The sequence below is a fragment of the Oryctolagus cuniculus genome, chromosome 10, assembly GCF_964237555.1.
Source record: "Oryctolagus cuniculus chromosome 10, mOryCun1.1, whole genome shotgun sequence".
In the NCBI taxonomy this organism is placed as follows: domain Eukaryota; kingdom Metazoa; phylum Chordata; class Mammalia; order Lagomorpha; family Leporidae; genus Oryctolagus; species Oryctolagus cuniculus.
Window position 1 is genome coordinate 87,284,547 of NC_091441.1, and position 20,351 is coordinate 87,304,897.

The window sequence follows — 20,351 nt, forward strand, 5'->3', positions numbered from 1 at the left end:
CCCCCCCCCCCCGCTCATCTTAGCGGCAGGTGTGTCTGATGAACTCAGCAGCCATCCATTTGTGCCTGCTACCTCAGCTGTGGGACAGCCACCACCTGTTCTGTGTCACTGTGACCGTCTCTTCCCAGATCTGCTTTCTGTCTTGCTCTTTGCTCCTGCAGTGCCTTCTCCGCCCCACAGTCAGTGCAGCCATCTTTAATAGAAATATAAACACGTCACCCCCTTGCTTAACACCTGTCCATAATTTGCCATCCTTATTCAGAATAAGTGTATGAGAGGGCTTCAGTGTTCATGGAAAATGCATGCTATGAAAAAAAAAAAAAAAACTACATAGGTTTCAAAAATCAGTTGCACCAAAGTAAATTTCTTTTTTAATTCTCTTTTCCACCAACATTTTAAAGTACCTTCATACTAGTGTTCTGATTTACCATTTAAAAGATAATTCTAGAAGCCAGTGTTGTGGTGCAGCAGGTTAACCCAACACCTGACATGCCTACATCCCATATCAGAGTGCCTGGGATCAAGTTCCACCCTTGTTTCCAATCCAGCTCCCTGCTGATGCACACCCTAGGAAGGCAGTAGATGATGGCTCAATTACTTGGGTCTCTACCACCCATGCGGAGGACCCAGATGAAGTTTCTGGCTCCTGGCTTCAGTGTGGGCCATCCCCATCTATTGTAGGCATTTAAGGAATGAGCCATCAGATTGGATTGCAGACATTCTCTCTCTCTCCCCTCTCCCCCCCTCCCTCCTCTCCCCCCTCTCCCCCTCTCCCCCTCTCCCCCTCTCCCCCTCTCCCCCTTCTCCCCCCTCTCTCCCCTCTCTCCCCTCTCTCCCCTCTCTCCCCTCTCTCCCCTCTTCAGCACATTAACAGGGAGCTAGATCAAAAGTAGAGCAGTCAGGATTCAAACTGGCACCCTGGCATGGGTTGTTGGCGTTGCAAGCAGCAGTTTAACCCACTCTGCCATAATGCTGACCCATATTTATATAGAGAGAGACAGAGAGAAAGGTGTTCCTTTTTCCATTGGTTCACCCCCCAAATGGCTGCTACAGCTGGCACACTGCACCGATCCAAAGCCAGGACCCAGATGCTTCCTCCTGGTCTCCCATGTGGGTGCATGGCCCAAGCACTTGGGCCATTCTCCACTGCCTTCCCGTGCCACAGCAGAGAGCTGAACTGGAAGAGGAACAAACAGGACAGAATCCGGCACCCCAACCAGGACTAGAACCCGGGGTATCAGCACCGCAGGCGGAGGATTAGCCAAGTGAGCTTGTAGTGCCGGTCCCTATTTATATATTTTAATGTGTGCTGCATAGTATATCATTAGTATAGCAAGCCAATACTATAAAGTTGATTTTAGAAGTGAATTTTTTCTCATTAAGTAAGTCACTTTTAAGAAAAACACCAAGTAATGATAGAATAGGTGGACAGATCACAAAGTATGTGAGAGGCTGATATTGGGGAACCCCTTCATGTAAACAGGGGGCGGTCCACAGAGAGAGGTTGAGCAGGAATAAGTAGGATAGGATTCGCCGATGATACCATCTACTTCCAGGCCGAATTAGGATGGAAGTCATTCAGATGTCCCAAAACCAATTCCGTTTCCTCTGTGGTTGTCCATGCAAGAAAAACGGTGGGTGGGACTGAAATAGTGCCAGTGTGACATGGAAGCTGAGCAGAACCAGGGACTCTCCAGGAGGCAAGAAGTCAGCAGAGTTTGGCAAACGAAGAATACCCATGAGGAGACAGAAGGGCCCAGAGTAACTCCTGGGCTTCTGGCTGGAAGGTCGGAGGAGTCTGGTGGCTGTCACTCCTCAGAGCACCTGACATGCGTCAAACGGGGAAGATTTTAATTAAGTGCGTGCTTGTTGTGGTTCCAAAGTGGAGATTCTGATGGATTCTTAATGAGGTGAGGACTTGGAAGCTGTGCAGTTGGTTTGTGAGAGCAAGGCAGGTAAAGCCACTTTGGGAATGGAATATTTCACTGTATTTCAATATGACTAGGTCTCCCCTTGCTTGGCTGGGCAGAGCCTAAAAACCGTCATCCTCATGATGAACTTGACTGATCGATGCCAGTCCATCACGAAACAACCCAAGAAGCCAGTTCATGAGTGAATTCACGACAATGATCTTCGAATCCCCAGGCAGTTCTAAACTATCCCCCTGTGGTTCTTAACCCTCCTTTTCGTTTCTTTTTTGCAAATAGAGCTTAGTTTCTTTCCATCAACAAGTGGGGAGGGGGTAGGGAGGACTTCCCACGTTGACTGGAACTTCCTCTCTCTGATACACCTGCTCTTGCCAGATTTTCAGGAAAGGAAAACAAGGGAAGGTTTTTCTGAATGAAACTTGCCAAGAGGTGAAAAGAGTTGGAGTTGTGAGACTTCGCACTTTTTTTTTTCTCTTTTGCAACTTCTTTCAGGAGTTTCCCTACCTAAAAGACTGTTAGCACATATACAAATTAAATCGCAATGTAACATTTTCCAAGGTGATTCTGAGATGAGTCAGGGAATCTGTCAAGTTTGGTATAGGGCCAGAATCCTTTCTGTAGGTGGAAGTGAACCAGACCTGCTGCTCCTTGTCCTGAACCCAAGACTTCCAGAATCTGCAATCTGAGTTAGGAATGTCTCCTTGTATACGAAAACCATGCTTCTCAGTCAAGCGTCTTAAATGATGCACTAACTACTGCATTAATGAGCTCTGGTCTTTCTCCTTTCTCCTAGGTATTTGTGGGCCATCGGTAAGAATGTCTGGAAGAGATGGAAGAAAAGATTTTTTGTATTGGTGCAGGTAACTCTTCAACTTTAATATCCGTCTTGAGAGCTCTCAGTATTAAGATTTGACAGCTGAAGGAATCTCTCCTAATTGGGGTAAAACTTACAGAAAGCATGTGAGGCTCAAACTTTTTGCTCCAGTAATTTTTACAAATTACACATCCACATCACCACATTCGGAGGAAGATAGAGAACAGGTCAAGAGCCCATAGGACTGCTCTCTTCCCTATTCTTATATCTGTTTAAAATTTAATGTGCACTCATTAATTTTTAATTCCAGCAGAACAGAAGTTTGTAAGATAGCCAGGGAGCATAGCCCCCTACCCCTACCTGGTTTCCTGCCAACGATGGAGGACCAGAGAAGGGAGCAAGCGCGTGCCTGATTAGGGCAACTGGGATGCTAACGTTGTCATAAAAAGCAGTTCCTGTTGCTGAGAGCACTGAGATGAGTCGTCATGAGAAAAATCAGTGTTTAGCTTCACATCGCTCTTATGGTTAATATGTTTGAGTCTGAGTCACCTGCACAGGGGCACAGGGGTGCTCCACTCTTCTTGGTGCTTGGTGCTTCCAAAAGTTCTAACCAACCTCCTATGACTATGTTGAATATTCTAGAATACATCTATCAACAATAACCTTGTGTTCAATCAAAGCTAACCCAACCCACGTATTCTGCAGCTTGCTTTCTACACATAAGTTACTGCAGGCATTTTTCCATGTTTATATTTAGAGCTTTGACTCTGCTACCTGTAGAAGTTTCCCTTTTTGATGGACTCCTAGGCTTCTCCAATTTAGGTTTCTGGCAGCAGCATTTCAAGGAACTTCTGTGTATATACAGATGTGGATATAGATGCAGATATTAATATTATTAATATATTTGTTTATGTATAAATCTTTGTTCTTTTGAGTGTTTCTTTTTTTAAAACCCCAGAAACAGTAATATATGTTTTTTAAAAGATTTGTTTATTTATTTGAGAAGCAGAGGAACAGATAGAGGGAGAGATAGAGAGGTCTTCCATCTGCTGATTTACCCTTCAAATGGCCACAATGGCCAGAGCTGGGCCAGTCTGAAGCCAGGAGCTTCTACTAGGTCTCCCACATGGGTACAGGGGCCTAAGCACTTGGGCTATCTTCTACTGCTTTTCCAGGCCATTAACAAGGAGCTGGCTTGGAAATAGAGCACCTAGGACTCGAACTAGTACCCATATGGGATGCCAGCACCTCAGATAGAGGTTTAACCTACTACACCACAGTGCCAGCCCCAATATATATTCTTAAAAAGCTCCTTTTTGGACTTTGTTTTTGTATCAGGATTTTTCCATTTATGAAAGGATTTGTCATAGCTTCTTTTAATTTGTAGGCTCCACCCAAGCATTTATGCTACAATTTTTTTAAAGATTTATTTTATTTATTTGAAAGAGTTACAGAGAGAGAGACAGAGAGGTCTTCCATCTGTTGGCTCACTCCCCAGATGGCTGAAATGGCCGGAGCTGCACTGATCCAAAGCCAGGAGACAGGAGCCAGGAGCTTCTTCCGGGTCTCCCATGTGGGTGCAGGGGCCCAGGGATTTGGCATCTTGTATTGCTTTCCCAGGCCATAGCAGAGAGCTAGATTGGAAGAGGAGCAGCTGGGACTAGAACCAGCACCCATATGGGATGCTGATGCTTCAGGCCAGGGCTTTAACCCACTGTACCACAGCGCTGGCCCCAATTTGGTTTTAAAATATGTAGTTAAAGTAGGCTTTCAATATGTAGTTAATGTAGGCTTTCTTCTGAAAGATGTTACTAAGTGAGTTGACTTGTCACTTATTATTGGGTTATTTGAGTAGTATTTACAGCACTGTCAATTCTGAAAACTCACTATAAAGCAATCCCCACTTAGATCCAAAGTTCCTCCATCCCTGAGCTTCTTAGATTGAACCTTCTATACATCTGCTCAAATCTGAGCTGTGTTACACATACAACATTCAGCTCTCTGGCTCTGAGTAGGAGGTACTCTTTCCTTTCAGTGTTGCTATAGGGTACAATCAAATCTTCAAGTTAATTAGCTAGAAGGGAAATTTTGGGGTACTGACCATCCCCCAGAAGACCGCATGGCTAAGCAATGCAAGGCATTTCATCCCAAGATAGATTTCTTTAGACTACCCATTGGCTGATATTTAATGAGCACCTACTTTGTATAGGGCACATTCAGAGACATAGAGTAGAACTTTTGCTTCTCAAAGGTATCTGTTAGAGCTCTTTGTACGCAAAGAGCAGAAACAGGTCCAAGTTAATGAAAGTGTGTATATAAAGATTACACTGGAAGGCTCTGGAGATGGTTCATAGGGTTGTTTAAAAGGTTAAATGCCTGTTCTTGTTAAGGACAGGGTCTAGTGTAGTTCCAGAAATCCAAGTGGTGGAAACCATGGCCAGTGTCACTTAGCAAAGTAATTGGCTCTGTTTTCTGTCCTTTCATCACTCATGCAAGGGTGAAATTTCAGAGCGAGAGAATTGATTTGGTCCGACTTGGGTCCCACCTCTAACTTTTCACAAGAGGAGAGCATGACATTTTGATTGACAATCCAGCTAGGCTACCTCCAACCCAGAAGGAAGATACCATTGTCAGGAGGAGAAATGGATGTGGGCAGGTAAAAACAGCTGGTGCACACTCTAAAGGAAGCACACTGTAAGCAGGGAGAAAAAAACGCACTAAAACAGGCAGTGCTGAGTCACGGACGTCTCCCGATCCTCGGTGCTGCTCATGGTCCTAGGCGCAAGCAGAATTGGGGAAAATGCCTTGGGAGCCCGCCTGGCCGCACCTCAGTGACCGTGCTGATGCAGGGCCCGTTCTGATAACAATTCCTCTTTGTGTCCCTTCCCTCCTTACCCTGCCGCACTCACTCACATTCCCCAGCCCCAGGTCTGGCCTGGGCATTCAAGAAGTGCTCGGTGGAGGAGAGAGGAAAAAGGATTCGAGAGAAGTGCCCAGGCAGAGCCTCGGATGGCTGTGAGGTGGGAAGGGTCCTGTGGTCTGAAGAGTGGCCAGGGACCATCTTCCAGCTCAAGTGGACAAGGGGCCCTCTGTCTCCCTGATAAGTGTCTCCCACATGAATCCTCACTGGACACACGGCTTCTCTTTGAGGATCTTTGAGATAGAAAGGTACTTAGGGACAGTGGCTGAGCTCTCATTCTGGGAGAGGTTTTCGGGGGGGGGGGGCAGTCTTCATGAAAAACACCAAGAGGGAATTTAGTGAAAGTCTCAGTGAGGCTGCATGATATGTACTGATATGAAATGAGTCTGTATGTATTTTATGGACTGAACTGAAAGGACAGAATGATGTTTTAGGCCATGCAGCGGCAGCACAGCTGTTTTAGGGGCTGCACACTGAGCCTTCCAGTGTGGAGGAGGTGATGAGACTCACATAGCAGCTAAAAAGTCATCTCTGTGCTCACTTCTGAAAAATTATAAAAGCACACAGCCCATCTAAAGCTTAAGATCTTTGCTAGAAAGACAGAAGGATTTCAGGATTTTGTGAGATGCCTTTCATATCCATGTGATTCTCATTAACTTTATTTTTTTTTAACAAATATTTATTTTATTTGAAAGGCAGAGTTGCAGAGAGGCAGAGGCAGAGAGAAAGTCTTCCATCTGCTGGTTTACTCCCCAAATGGCTGCAATGGCCAGAGCTATGCCAGTCTGAAGCCAGGAGTCAGGAGCTTCTTCCAGGTCTCCCATGCAGGTGCAGGGGTCCGAGAACTTGGGCCATCTTCTACTGCTTTCCCAGGCCACAGCAGAGAGCTGGATCGGAAGTGGAGCAGTGGGGACTCAAACTGGCACCCCTATGGGATGCCTGCATTGCAGGCGGTGACTTTACCTGCTATGCCACAGCACCTGACCCCTCATTAACTTTAAAGGACCATTGAGGTTTAGTAGGTGCATCCAACCCCAAAATTAAACCTTCTGTTTCTGCCTAAATCAGATTCCTCCCCTAGCAATCTCCATGACCAGCCCAGGTGTCGCGACAGTCCCACCATCACAAATGTAATGGAGTAGTCAGCCTAAGAACTCAGGCCTTCTCTTTCCATTCTTGTACTAGCTGTGGCAGCAATAGCTAAATATAACCCTGGTGGCTTACCTAGAAATCACTATATTACTTTTGGATCATTTGTCCTTTTTTCTTTTCCTCTATGTAAATGACCACACTTAGAAGTAATGTGTCACCAAGATAAAGAAAAAAAGCTGAGGTGGGCATTTGACATTATGGATAACTCCCCTCTAGAGACATCTGCATCCCACACTGGAGTGCCTGGTGTGACTCCCAGCTCCTCTACCTCCCATCCGGCTTCCTGCCAATATACAACCTTGGAAACCACAGATGATGGCTCAAGTGCTTGGGCCCCTCCCACCCATGTGAGAGACCCAAATTGGTATTCCAGGCTCCTGGCTTCAGCCTGGCCCAGCTCTGGCTCTTGGGGGCATTTAGGGAATGAACCACCAATGGAAGATTAATAAGATCAATCTCTCTCTCTCCCTTTCCCTCCCTGACCTTGAAATAAGTGACAATGAATCAGTAAATAATTTCTCAAAAGAGGAAAAATGCACTTTGAAGCAACCCCCAGGCCAACGTGGCTGCAGGAGAGAAGTTCCAGGGCCACCAGTGCTGACCTAAGAGGAAGCTCAGATGTCCCAGGTCGTTGGAAGAAAAGGGAGATGAACCAAGCAAAGACACTCACAGCCAGCTGCTGCATGCAGGGTTGAAGGCTCTCCTGCCTAAGGAGGACTTCCGGTTTAATTTTAGCCACCAAATGCTTACACTGATACTCCATCTGCACACTTAAACCAGGAGGAGCACTCTGGTCACACTGGAGGACAAGAGAGTCGGGAAGGGAGCAAACTATCCTGAGCACGGCTCTGCCTCCTTCAAGAGCCTGCAAGGGAGGTCTGTGAGTGACAGCGTGAGAACCACCGGGCAGCAAGGACGTCTACCCAAGGGGCCTACAGGACTGTTCTTCCTCTCCATTTAGATTTCAGGTCTTGTGCAGTGTATTTCATTAGGGAGTTGGCAGCACATAACTTCCAATACAGCTATAATTTTGTTTGTTAGATTTAATACAAGGAAATTGTTGGGAGAGCCTAAGAGAAAGAGAAGATATGTAACATCAGAATATCTGTATGTGAACTTTAGGCAGCAGTTGGTAGCCAGGGCTCAGTAGAAAATAACAGCTGATTAATTCTCAGAGAATGATGAGAAAGGCAAGGAGAGAGGCTCACAGCAAAAGTGTGTTCGCTCATTAGTTTCACATCCAAGTGTTCCAAACTGCCGTAGCTGGTGGGGAGAAATGGTGGGGAGAGTTAGGGACAGGAAAGGACCAACCTCTGATGTCTTTATCAGATTCTACCCCTAACTAGAATGGAACCTTGGGGGCAACACTAAGGTTCTGGGTAGTTGCTGTATGTTACAATAGTGGTTGTCCAAGTTTAGTGTACATTAAGAACTATCAGAGGCACGGGTGGGCATTTAGCTTAGTGCTTCAGATGTCAGTTAAGATAAGATGTCTGCACCGCACACCAAAGTACCTGGGTTTAATTCCCAGCTCCAGGCTCCAACTTCTGACTCCAGCTTCCTTCTAATATGGACTCTGGGAGGCAGCAGCAGTGGCTCAAGTAATTGGACTCCTGCTACCCATGCAGGAGACCTGGATTTCAGCTTTGGTCTTATAAGTGAGGCAGCAGATGAATTGTCTGTCTCTCTCTCTCTCTCTCTCTTTCTCTCTCTGCCTCTCAAATAATTAAATGTTTAAAAAATTAGACTATTAGGAGGGCCGGCGCCACGGCTCACCAGGCTAATCCTCCGCCTTGCGGCGCCGGCACACCAGTTCTAGCCCCGGTCGGGGCGCCGGATTCTGTCCCAGTTGCCCCTCTTCCAGGCCAGCTCTCTGCTGTGGCCAGGGAGTGCAGTGGAGGATGGCCCAAGTGCTTGGGCCCTGCACCCCATGGGAGACCAGGATAAGTACCTGGCTCCTGCCATCGGATCAGCGTGGTGCGCCGGCCGCGGCGGCCATTGGAGGGTGAACCAACAGCAAAGGAAGACCTTTCTCTCTCTCTCTCTCTCTCTCTCACTGTCCACCCTGTCAAAAAAAAATTAGACAATTATGGCAAATGTATATACCTGAGGCCCACCCTGTTCTAAGCCTCTGCTTCAGTGGTCTGACTTAAAGAATCTGCGTATTTGTAGTGAGTTCCCCAATACACACACAAACACACACACACTTTAATAGAGGTGACTACAGTGTACTCCTTAGGAACCTAATCGAAAACATTTTTCAGTTTTAAACAAGTGGGTGGAAATGAGTAAAGGTTTCTTGTGTGAGGTCCAGCCACCTTTGAAATGCAACTTTGATGGCTGTAGCCTTAGAAGTCCCAATTGCCCATTCTAAGAGTCCATGAGGTTTGTTCCAGCTGAGGAGTCTCACGATGTAAAAAGTGCAGTCCTCTAAACCTCTTCTCTGAAGCACACTTGGAGACGCTTCCTGGACATTAAAGAAGATGTATTTATTTATTTGAAAGGCAGAGTGACAGAGAGAGATCAGTCTTTATCCAGAGGGAGAGGTCAGTCTTTTATCCACAATAGGCCAGCCCAAAGTCAGGAGCCAGAAAGCAACCACTCTCCTCTGTGGATAGCAGAAGCCCAAGTACTTGGACCATTATCTGCTGCTTCCAAAGTGCATTTCCAGGATGCTGGGTTGGAAGTGGGGAGTAGCCAGGACTCAAACGCGGATCTCTAATACAGGATGTAGGCTTGCAAGCAGCAGCTCAATGCACTGCAGCACAGTGCCCACCTCTGTTGTATGTGAGATTCTTAGATCGCTGTGCTTTTCACTGTTGTGGTCCAGTCTTCTCAAAAACAGAAGATCCCCTTAAAACTTTGAATAATTAGAAGTATTGGGCCGGCGCCGCGGCTCACTAGGCTAATCCTCCGCCTAGCGGCGCCGGCACACCAGGTTCTAGTCCCGGTCGGGGCGCCGGATTCTGTCCCGGTTGCCCCTCTTCCAGGCCAGCCCTCTGCTGTGGCCAGGGAGTGCAGTGGAGGATGGCCCAGGTGCTTGGGCCCTGCACCCCATGGGAGACCAGGAAAAGCACCTGGCTCCTGGCTCCTGCCATCGGATCAGCGCGGTGCGCCGGCCGCAGCGCGCCGGCCGCGGCGGCCATTGGAGGGTGAACCAACGGCAAAGGAAGACCTTTCTCTCTGTCTCTCTCTCTCACTGTCCACTCTGCCTGTCAAAAAATAAAAAAAATAAAAATAAAAATAAATAAAAAAAAAGAAGTATTCAGTAAGAAATTATTTCTTCTCCCTCCTTTACTTGCTAGAGTATATTGTCACGTCATAAATAAAAACACTCCTAATAAACTCAGGTGTTTCCATCAGCTTAAACTCAGTTTTTAAACAGCGCGTTCAGTCAAGAACCAGCAGAGGGCAGCAGCACACAGCGCTCCAAGAAGCAGGCCACTAAATAGAACAGGAAAAACTCAACAAGCCCCAGGAGCAGTAATAGTAAATGCCTGAGTCTTGAAATAACACCCTTCTGTTGTGATATTTTTCTGATCTCAAGTGAGTAGTGGCAACTCTGTGTTTGGCTAAACACGTTAACAAACTATGTCCAGATGAAATGCCAGGTAAGAACCGCCACAGCACCTTCCCCACAATACCTACCATCACTATTACACAAGGGATCATAAGGAATCTCTTGTCCATTGGACCTGTAGTGGATTGGAAATTCCTGATACTGTGCTTAAATTTGGGGGCGATGGGGGGGGCCACTTTAATAGATTGCACACAATCAACTTTCTGGAACCAATCAGACTCAACCAGTGAATGCCCATTCCATGAAATTTTTCTTCTGGAGGTTTAAATACAATCTGCATGCATAACTCCTTAAGCTACCCTCAAGGAATTTATCATCTAATATGCAAATGTATCAGTTCAGATACGCTATTATGTTAGTGCCCAGTGCAAGAAACCTGCTTACATAAACACAGAGATTCAGTATTTGCTATGTGAATATCACGTACACTGTGTAAAGCTCAATGAATTTGCCAGCAAATTAGCTATTAGGGGCCTGTGTTGTAGCACAGCAGGTTGGGCCACTGCCTGTGGCCCTGGCATCCCAAATCACAGAGGTTCCGAGCCCAGCTTCTACACATCCAGTCCATCTCCCTGCTGATGCGCCTGGGAGGGCAGCAAAAGTTAGCCCAGGTACTTGAGTACATGCCACCCATGTGGAATACCCGGATGGAGTTCCAGGCTCCAGCCTTTGGCCTGGCTCAGCCATTTGGAAAGTGAACCAGTGGATGGAAGATCTGTCTCTCTGTCTCTCTCTTCTCTGTAACTCTGCTGTTTCATATAAGTAAAATAAATCTTGAAAAAAAATAATAGCAGACCCTGCTAAAATGCAGATGAGAACTCTGAGGCTTGGAGTGGTGACAGGTCCTCGGAGCCAGGAAGGTAGCCCATTGCACTTGACATTGCTTTGTAGGAGAAAGGACGTTATTACTTGTTCAGCTAATTCAGGAGGATGGATGCATGTTTTCTTATCAAGGAATTTGGTGAGCAGGTCTTGTGTTTCCCCTGAAGCCTGTCAAAGCCTCGCAGTATAGGAAGCAGACTCTCCAAATCATACGTACACATTCTGAGAAACCCAAGCAAGGTTATGTTTCCAACAGGCACCAACAGAGGGCAGCAACAGACAAACCAGCCACCAAGGTATTCTGCCATGGGTGCCCTTGGTCTTGCTGCACCTTGCTAGGACTGTGTAGGAGATGCATGGAGGGTTTGAGTGCACCAGTATCTTACAGCTATTAAAGCACGCACACACAAATCCCCCCGTAAAGGAGACTAACAATGTCCCCAGCTGGGATCAAAGTTTACTCAGGAAATGTCTCTTTGAATAAAGAGAACCAGGAGATGAGGGATGGGGCTCTCCGTCGCCAAGACATTTGACATCCGTGGATGGTAAATATGCCCAAGAGCTCTTAGCCCAAAGCTGAGGAGATGGTTGCTTTCCCACAGGCTCCTCGTGGGAGAGTCAAGTGTAGACATGCTAAGCTTCCATACTGGGCCTGGATGCGCTGTGGCGACAGGATCCTGCAGACGGGCCCATAGCTGCAGGCAGCCACCCTGTGCTGGCATAGATGCCCCGTGTCAGTAGGGTGAGGGCTGCCACTTAGGGCACTAGTGACAATGGCCGAGCCGTCGGGCACTGAGGATTGCTCCGCTGTGACTGGCACCTAGCCATCAAGCGCTCATTGCTTCTGACAGCGTGTCACTCCTGCACTTGTCTGAGCTGCAGGGAAGACTTTCCCAAGCAACCAGACACACTTCTGCAGTGCGAGGAGGGAGAGTGGGGAACGGGATGTGTAGCTTGATGCTGAGAATTGCCCTGAGCAAAATAAAATACTTGTCCAAACAGGCAGCCCTCAACGAGTATCTAGTTCCAAACTTCTAACAGAAGTCCTGTGTAGTGTCTCAGCTAGAGCCACGGTCCTATTAGGTAAAGCCTATGCAGTAGGCACCATTCATCCGGTATAGACCTACAGAAATGGCAACTGTGTGTAGTTTCATGCTAACAGTAGCAGCAGTGATGACAAGAGTTAACTTCCACAGGGCACTTGCCGAGTGCACTGCCTGTGTGAACTCATTCAAGTCAGCACTCACATTGAGCACACGAGCTGGGTTCCACCATGATCTCCAGTCCACAGATGGGTCACAGAGAACCAGAGAGGTCACACAGCCAGGAGGTACTGAGTCCAGGGCCCCAGGGACTGAGTCCAGGGCCACAGGCGTGCAGGTACAATTAAATAGAGAAGGTTTCTTTCGGGGGGAAGGAAGGTTCTAGGGAGCTAACTACAATACCTCACAGTCTGCTTGTCCTTCCCAGGTCAGCCAGTACACATTCGCCATGTGTAGTTACCGGGAGAAGAAAGCAGAGCCTCAGGAACTTCTGCAGCTGGACGGCTACACTGTGGACTACACCGACCCCCAGCCAGGTAACCACAACCCACGGGGCCACCAGCTCACAAAACTCTCATCCTTCCCGAATCGACAGTGCGATGCCCTTGGCTGGGCACCTGCTCCGTGGCAGGCCCTAAACTGGTGGCACTAAGGGTTTCACTGGTGACCATGACAGGCACCGTGCATGATCTTGCAGCAAAGTTCCTGTGCAGGCTGGTTGAATGGCATCCCAACGGGGGGCTCTGGTGTTCCTCCAGCTTTGGGGGGAGCCTCTGGTTTCACAGCAAAAGGAAAACTTGACGCATTTTTCTTTTGCATACCTCTATTCATATCAATTAGGTGCTCTACCATAGGATGCTAAAAAAAACAAGTCCTTAAAAAGAAGTCCTATGCATCCAGCAGGATGTTATGTGGTGATGGGGCGGGGGGGGGGGCAGTACCATTTTTCACCAGCTATGTGTGCACTGGGCAGATATTATATCACCGTGGCTGAATGAGCCTGCCTCCTGGGCATCCATGTCCCCAGCTCTAATTCAAGAGCTCATAAGGTTAGTTCCCGGGCAAGTGAACAGAAAACCATCCCAAATGCCTAAGGAAATACCCATCCACAAGTGTAGATATCAAAGCTCCTGGGAGAGCTATACAAACTGTAATCTTTCTTATAAGTTCTACATTGCATGAGTTCCACATCCTGCCCCTCACACCTCTCCCCCCACCCCGTTTTCTCATTTTCCCAGAAAAAAAATGAATAGAAATCAGTTTCAAAGAACCTTCAAAGTAGGGGGGGGGGTGCGAAATCATTTCAGCATATTAATGAACAACAAGCACCAAGAGCCCTCGCCCAGAGAAGTTTATTTTTATGCCAAATCTGTACAAGGGAAGCATTTCCAACCATACTGCATTATTTGGCCCAAAACGTTTTCTTCCACTCCCATATTGCTCTTCCACATGCAACAAAATACACAGAAAAGAAAAACAGAGTTTAAAAGAAGACAGGGTGTTAACCTGAGAAGGTGTAGTGGGGAAGGCCTTGGGTCCATTCCACTAAAGAAAATTAGCACCCTTCGAATCCCAACCCTGGGGTACTTGGACAGGGCCCACCCCATGGGACTTGCAGATGTAATTTGCATCCAGTTGGAGCATGAAGCAGAGATGACCATGGAAGTCATGAGTTAAAAGCTGTGCCTGGAAGTTCTTGATAATGAATGGAATCTTGGCGTTCAAAGCCAACAATTGCAGGTGACAATGCACGAAGACTTCAGGTCGAGGGTACACTCTGATGGTCTGTTCTTCTCAAGTCATTGGGTTTCCTTCAGAGAAGTGGACTACCTGCGTTTTACAGTGGAAAGCTACAGGGCTCACATGAGACCAGAAGCCAGTCACATCTTGGGACAGTCATTCATTTCAGGCTACTTCACTACCCCTTTTCCTCTGTATTACTCCGTTAAACCCTTACTACAATTGCTTGGGGTGGCCAGGACCAGGATGAGCATCCCATTTTATGAATGGAGAAACTGATTCTGAGAGCTCAAAGCTGTTGTTCAAGGTTGCCCTGGGGCAGGGCTGGGACTTGGGGTCCAACCCACGTCATCCTTTGACACGTCCACTAAAACATAGCTGTGTGCACAGCTGAGGCAAAGCTCATTTGTCCCATGAAAGCAGGATTCTCTTTCTAAAGTAGGGAGGAAAGAGACAGGGAGAAAGCTATCATGTCTGCATAAAAAGTAACTGAACACATATGCTTTTAAAACTTCTTTTCTTTATTCTTTTACATTGATCCCATGGGATGTAGTTATAGGTTTCCTTAAGAAAAATGTAAATAGAAAATAAATTGATTATGTTCTTGAGAGTAGTAAGCAGCTTTCCTTTCAGTGTGGCAGTTCCTACCTATTTCCCAAGTAATGCTTGATTAAAATGGAGATTTAAATATTCCTGATTATTGTGAGAAAAGTCTAACTCAGAGTATCTTAAACAGTGTGTGTTAAAAATACAAATTTTTAGCCTTGGCAGCTCATGACAAGAACCTCGGATGATTACTGATGTCATAAATAAGAGTGTCAATTGTTAAATCAACAATGGGAGTCACTGTGCACTTACTCCCCATGTAGGATCTCTGTCCTTAATGTGTTGTACTATGCGAATTAACAGTAAAACCAGTCTTCAAACAGTACTTTATACTTTGTGTATCTGTGTGGGTGCAAACTGTTGAAATCTTTACTTAGTATATACTAAGTTGATCTTCTGTATATAAAGAAAATTGAAAATGAATCTTAATGAAGAATGGGATGGGAGAGGGAATAGGAGATGGGATGGTTTGCGGGTGGGAGGGAGGTTATGGGGGAAAAATTGCTATAATCCAAAAGTTGGGCTTTTGAAATTTATATTTATTAAATAAAAGAAAAAAATAAAATACAAATTTTTGAGCCCTACTCCTACCCAATGAACAGAAGCAACGAGGGCAGAATACTGCTATTGAAAGGAGCCTGGTAGGACTTTCCTGTGCCCGGTACCCTTCCCCAGATGGAGAGCTAAGTTATGCACATTTTTACCAGTGTCCTAAGATTTTTAAGAATTGCTTATCTGTGTATTTCTTTTTATCTACTTGCAAGGCAGAGAAAGAGAGAGAGAGAGAGAGAGAGAGAGAAAACAAGAGAGAGAACAAGAACAGTCTTCTATCCTCTGTTCAGTTCTCAAAAGCCTGCAACAGCCGGGGCTGGGCCAGGCCAAACACAGGAGGCTGGAACTCCATATGGGTCTACCCCATGGATGGCAGGAGCTCAAGCACATGACCCATTGTCTGCTGCCTGCCAGGATGCGTTAGCAGGAACTGGATTGGAAGCAGAGTAGCTGGGACTTGGACCAGCACTCCTAAATGAAAAGCAGGCATCCCAAAAAGTGTCCTAACCCACTGTACCACCGGGCATGATCCCATGGCCTCAGGAGTTTGAGGGGTCTCCTTCATTGCTCTCTGAAAGGTGAGCATGCCAACAAGGATGATTTAGGAGAACATCTCTGCCCCTCCAATAGAACCACCTGATGGAGATACAGATGGGTTAGGTACCATGGTAACCCAGCCCACTCTCCCATAGGAGCGAGCTGTATACCTGAACATCCTTGCCTTAATTCCAGCCTTGGGATCCAGATGGTCACCACACACAAACATTTTTACAAAGAAACTCTACCTGTTGAGGGCCTTACCCATGGTAACCTGGGGAGCTAGAAAGTCACTGTACCTGAGGGTTCACTTGCAGGCTACCCCACTGAAGCTAAAAGTGAAAATATTTCCCTTCACTTTTCCATGGGCATGGTTCAGAGAGTGTGCAGCAGTATTTCAGTTCCTATCCAATTAGATAGTTATGTCTTCAAAGGAAAGGATGGTCATTCAAAATAATTTGGCACTACAGTTTGTCAAACAGCTAAATTAATCTGCGAAGATTCATGTGGATCTTTTTATTACTATAAATAGACTATGGCCAGGCAAGTTGTGGGGCAGCACCCTTTCCTTCAGAGAGCTGGCCCACGTGTCCACATCTGGTCAGCCTTTCTCTGCTCCCAGACTCATGGTCTTGACAAACAAGGATGTGTGGGACTCTGCTCATGTTCTCCATGGAGAGCCCAGGCACCGTCCAGTGTCGCATTTTGTGGATTCTGTCCCCTGGAATTACTGCTTTTGCTGAGATTCTGTGCCACCCTGTAGCACATGTTGCGTGCATGGTCCTTTCTCCTCTCTTGCTCTTTTGGTTCTCTTTCCATTGTCTGGCTCTTCTCGCTCCTTTTTTATAAAAATTTATTAATATAAAGAGAACAGATTTCATGTTTCATAGATAAAATTCTAATGAGATAACCATACTTCCCTCCCTTCCTCAATCCCCCTCCTTCATTCCTTTCTTTTTTCCTCTAATTTATGCAGTTACATAATTTCACTTTACAATCACAGACTTAATGCACCACTAGCCATAATGTTCAACAAGTAAAAAATAAAAGGACCATGTGTTCCACAAGGGTATAGAGAGGCTAAAAACAATAATCAAATCATAAGATATCAGTTTCATTCTTATACTTTCTTAAAAGTCTATGTTAACCACTCTGTATTAGAGAAAACATATGATGTTTGTATTTCTGGAAGTGGCTTATTTTACTGAGCATAATGGTCTCCTGTTGCATCCATCTTGTTGCAGAATATAAGATTTCATTCTTTTTTGTGGCTGAGTAGTGTTCCATTATGTGTATATACAATGTTTTCTTTATCAAGTCATCTGTTGATGGACATCTGGGTTGATTCCATATCTTAGCTATTTTGAATTGAGCTGCAGTATACGTAGGGGCACAGATAATGCTTTCACATGGTGATTTATTTTCTTTGGGTAAATTCCAGGAGTGGGATGGCTGGATCATATGGTAGCACTGTCTCAGATTCCTGAGGCATCTCCGTACCATCTTCCACAATGGCTGCACTGGTTTAATTCCTGCCAACAGTGGATCAGGGAGCCTTTTCCCCCACATACTCATCAGCATTTGTTATATGTTTTATTTTTGGATGATAGTCATCCTAACTGGGGTGAGGTGAAAGCTCATAGTGGTTTTTCTGTTTTTTCTTCTGCTTCTTCTTTCTTCTGGTGTGTCCACTGGCTCTCATTGTTGCTGCTTCGGCTACTTCTAGATATTTCTCTTGGCCTGTACTCACTCCGTGATATGACTTCATCCTGTTGTTAAGAATAATCCTTCAGTGCACTGATTGGATGTGCCAAGCCCTGGGATTCCTGCCTGGTGGGTTAAGCACAGTGGTTCAGTCATAAGCTCTGGATCCAAACAGTCCAGGCCAGAAGTTCAACTCTGGCATTTACAGCCCACCTTTGTGTCACAGAGCTAACTATCCTCTTCTCCATGACACATTTCCTCATCATTAAAATGGGAATAATAGCACTTTTATCACAATTATTGAGGGGATCAGATAAAATCTGAAAAGTTCTTAGTGTCTGTCTTTGTCTGTGAATGACTGCACAGTGGAGGGGGCTTTCCCATTTCTGAGCTAGCCCGTGAATGGACTTTCTGACAGTAGCACCAGAAACACAGTGTTTCCAGCCCCAGGCCCTGGAGGAAGAGGAAGAGGTAGCAGGGCAGGGGAAAAGTACCCCCCTAGGGTTGTCCATCCTAGCATTCACTGATTGCCACAGAATCACTTATCCCTAGGGTCACCCCTGCTTTACCAGGATCATTAGCAGGAAGCTGGGTTGGAAAAGGAGCAGCCAGGATTCACCTGTGTTCTAATATGTGACACTGGTGTGACAAGTGATGGCTTAACCCATGAAGACACATACCTGTAGTATCTCTCAAAGCTCTTCTTCCTCCCTCTCCTTCCAAAATTTCCCTTCTTTTATGCCATCCACCATGTGCCTCAAGTTTTCCCAAATTATGCATTTTGAATCCTCTATAAGAAATTAGTCAAAATATCCCCTCATAATTATAACTCCTAAAAAACTTTTCTCAAAGCTAAATTGATGTTGTATCACAAGACCCTCTGTACAATGAAGTACCTATTTTTTGTCCTTAATCGTTGGCCATCCTAAGAGTAGAACTATCAGCTCATACTTGCTCTTGCAGAATAGACACCCTATGTAACTGCCAGCACAGTGGACAAGTCTAATGTCACCGGAAATCTCTCTGAATGCCAAAGGGAAATGCCCTGGAAATCACGAGATTTGAATCACTCTTTTCTTCTCCTCAAAGTTTTTTTTGTTTTTGTTTTTGTTTTTTTTTTTTTTTGACTGATAGTGTTGGAGAGTGAGTGAGACAGAGAGAAAGGTCTTCCTTCTGTTGGTTTACCCCCTAAATGACCGCTATGGCTGGAGCTACGCCAATCCAAAGCCAGAGGCCAGGTGCTTTTTCCTGGTCTCCCATGTGGGTGCAGGGCCCAAGCTCTTGGGCCATCCTCCACTGCCCACCCAGGCCACAGCAGAGAGTTGGACTGGAAGAGGAGCAACCAGGACTAGAACCTGGTGCCCATATGGGATGCCAGCACCACAGGCAGAGGATTAACCAAGTGAGCCACGGCACTGGCCCCTCCTCAAAGTTTTTAACTAGCAACTAGAGGATGGTGAGGAACTGAGAAGATACAAAGCTTTTTTTTTTTTTTTTTTTGACTATTGAGTACACAGTAACCTAAAATACAGACTTCTGGGAGAGATTGACAGACATGATGTCTTTGAAATGAGTCCAGAGAGTTTTCCACCTGCTTCTGTCTAAATTTTAACCTTAAGAATACCTACAGGGGAGCCAGCGCTGTGGCACAGTAGGTTAATCCTCTGCCTAAGGCACTGGTTTCCCATATGGGCACTGGTTCTAGTCCCAGCTTCTCCTCTCCTGATCCAGCTCTCTGCTGTGGCCTGGGAAAGCAGTAGAAGATGGCCCATGCACTTGGGCCCCTGCACCTGCGTGGGAGACCTGGAAGTAGCTCCCGGCTCCTGGCTTCAGATAGGCTTTGCTCCGGCTGTTGCGACCATTAGGGCATTGAACCAGCAGATGAAAGAGATTTCTCTCTGTCTCACTGTCTATAACTCTACCTCTCAAATAAATAAATAAAATCTTAAAAAAAAAGGAATGCCTGCGGGAAGAATAGGTCAGTGGCATATTCATTCAACAAATATATACCTTATACAACTGTAGATACCAGGGATCCAATAGTGAAAAAGGCAGAGCAAAAAACTCTTTGTCCTTAGGAATCAAAGTAAATTATGTAGTTTTCTAGGTGATGCAAACAGTGGAGAAAAGTTAAGCCAGATGAGAGAAGTGGAGAACAGGGAGTGGTGGTTAGGGGAGATATCAACAGGAAGGTAACATGTAAGCCAAGGCATGAAGGAGGTGAGAGCGTGAGCCATGCAGCTATGTGGGGGAAGGGTATTCCTTATAGCGAGAATGGCAAGTGCAAAGGCCTGAAGGAGAAGATGCTTCAGGTTTAAAGGAACAGCAGGAAAACAGTGTGGCTACAGCCGCGTGCTTGTGAGTGCCTGTGTCCTCGAGAGAGTAATAGGAGAGGAGGCAGGGGTGGGGAGCAATTCACCTGTGCTCTTCCAGGCCTTGTCAGGACCTAGGCGTTTCCTCTGAGTGGAATGTGGAGCCACTGGCAGGTTTTGAGCAGAGAAGTGACATGACTTAAATGTTACACTAAACTAATGGCTGGTGTTGCCACGTTAGGCATCAACCATAGGGAATGCTGATAGAAGCAAACATGTCAGGTAGGAGGCTGTTAACTCAATCCAGCTGAGAGATGAGAGAAAACTATGGCTGGATTCAAGGTGGCAGCATTGGAAGATGAAGAAGGGGCCATAGGTTGGTAATGGCCTAAGAAAGAACCATCAGAATTTTATGACCCCTGAAGATGAGTAGTGAGAGAAAGTAGGGAACCAAAACTGAGCCTAAGATTGTGGGCTGCAGCACACAGTGAGATGAGGGAGATGAGCTCAACTCTAAACAGATGGAGAAGAGGTTTGGAGAAAGACCCAGAGTTCCATGTTGGGTATGAAAAACATGGAGTGTCTATGAGATGTGTTCAGGGAGAAGTCAGGAAAGTTGTTAGGTACTCAGTTCTGAAGTT

The 20,351-nt window shown here is 46.1% G+C and overlaps 1 protein-coding gene across 26 annotated transcripts in view; it reads left to right on the forward strand.

Moving 5' to 3' along the window:
• Positions 1 to 20,351, forward strand: part of CADPS (calcium dependent secretion activator) — a 519,152-nt gene that overhangs the window by 343,767 nt on the left and 155,034 nt on the right. For all 26 annotated transcript variants that reach the window (XM_070050647.1, XM_070050650.1, XM_051851510.2 and 23 more), the window contains exons 9-10: positions 2,722 to 2,788; positions 12,687 to 12,795. In XM_070050647.1, coding sequence (XP_069906748.1) covers positions 2,722 to 2,788; positions 12,687 to 12,795 — 176 coding nt within the window. The remainder of the gene's footprint in view (positions 1 to 2,721; positions 2,789 to 12,686; positions 12,796 to 20,351) is intronic.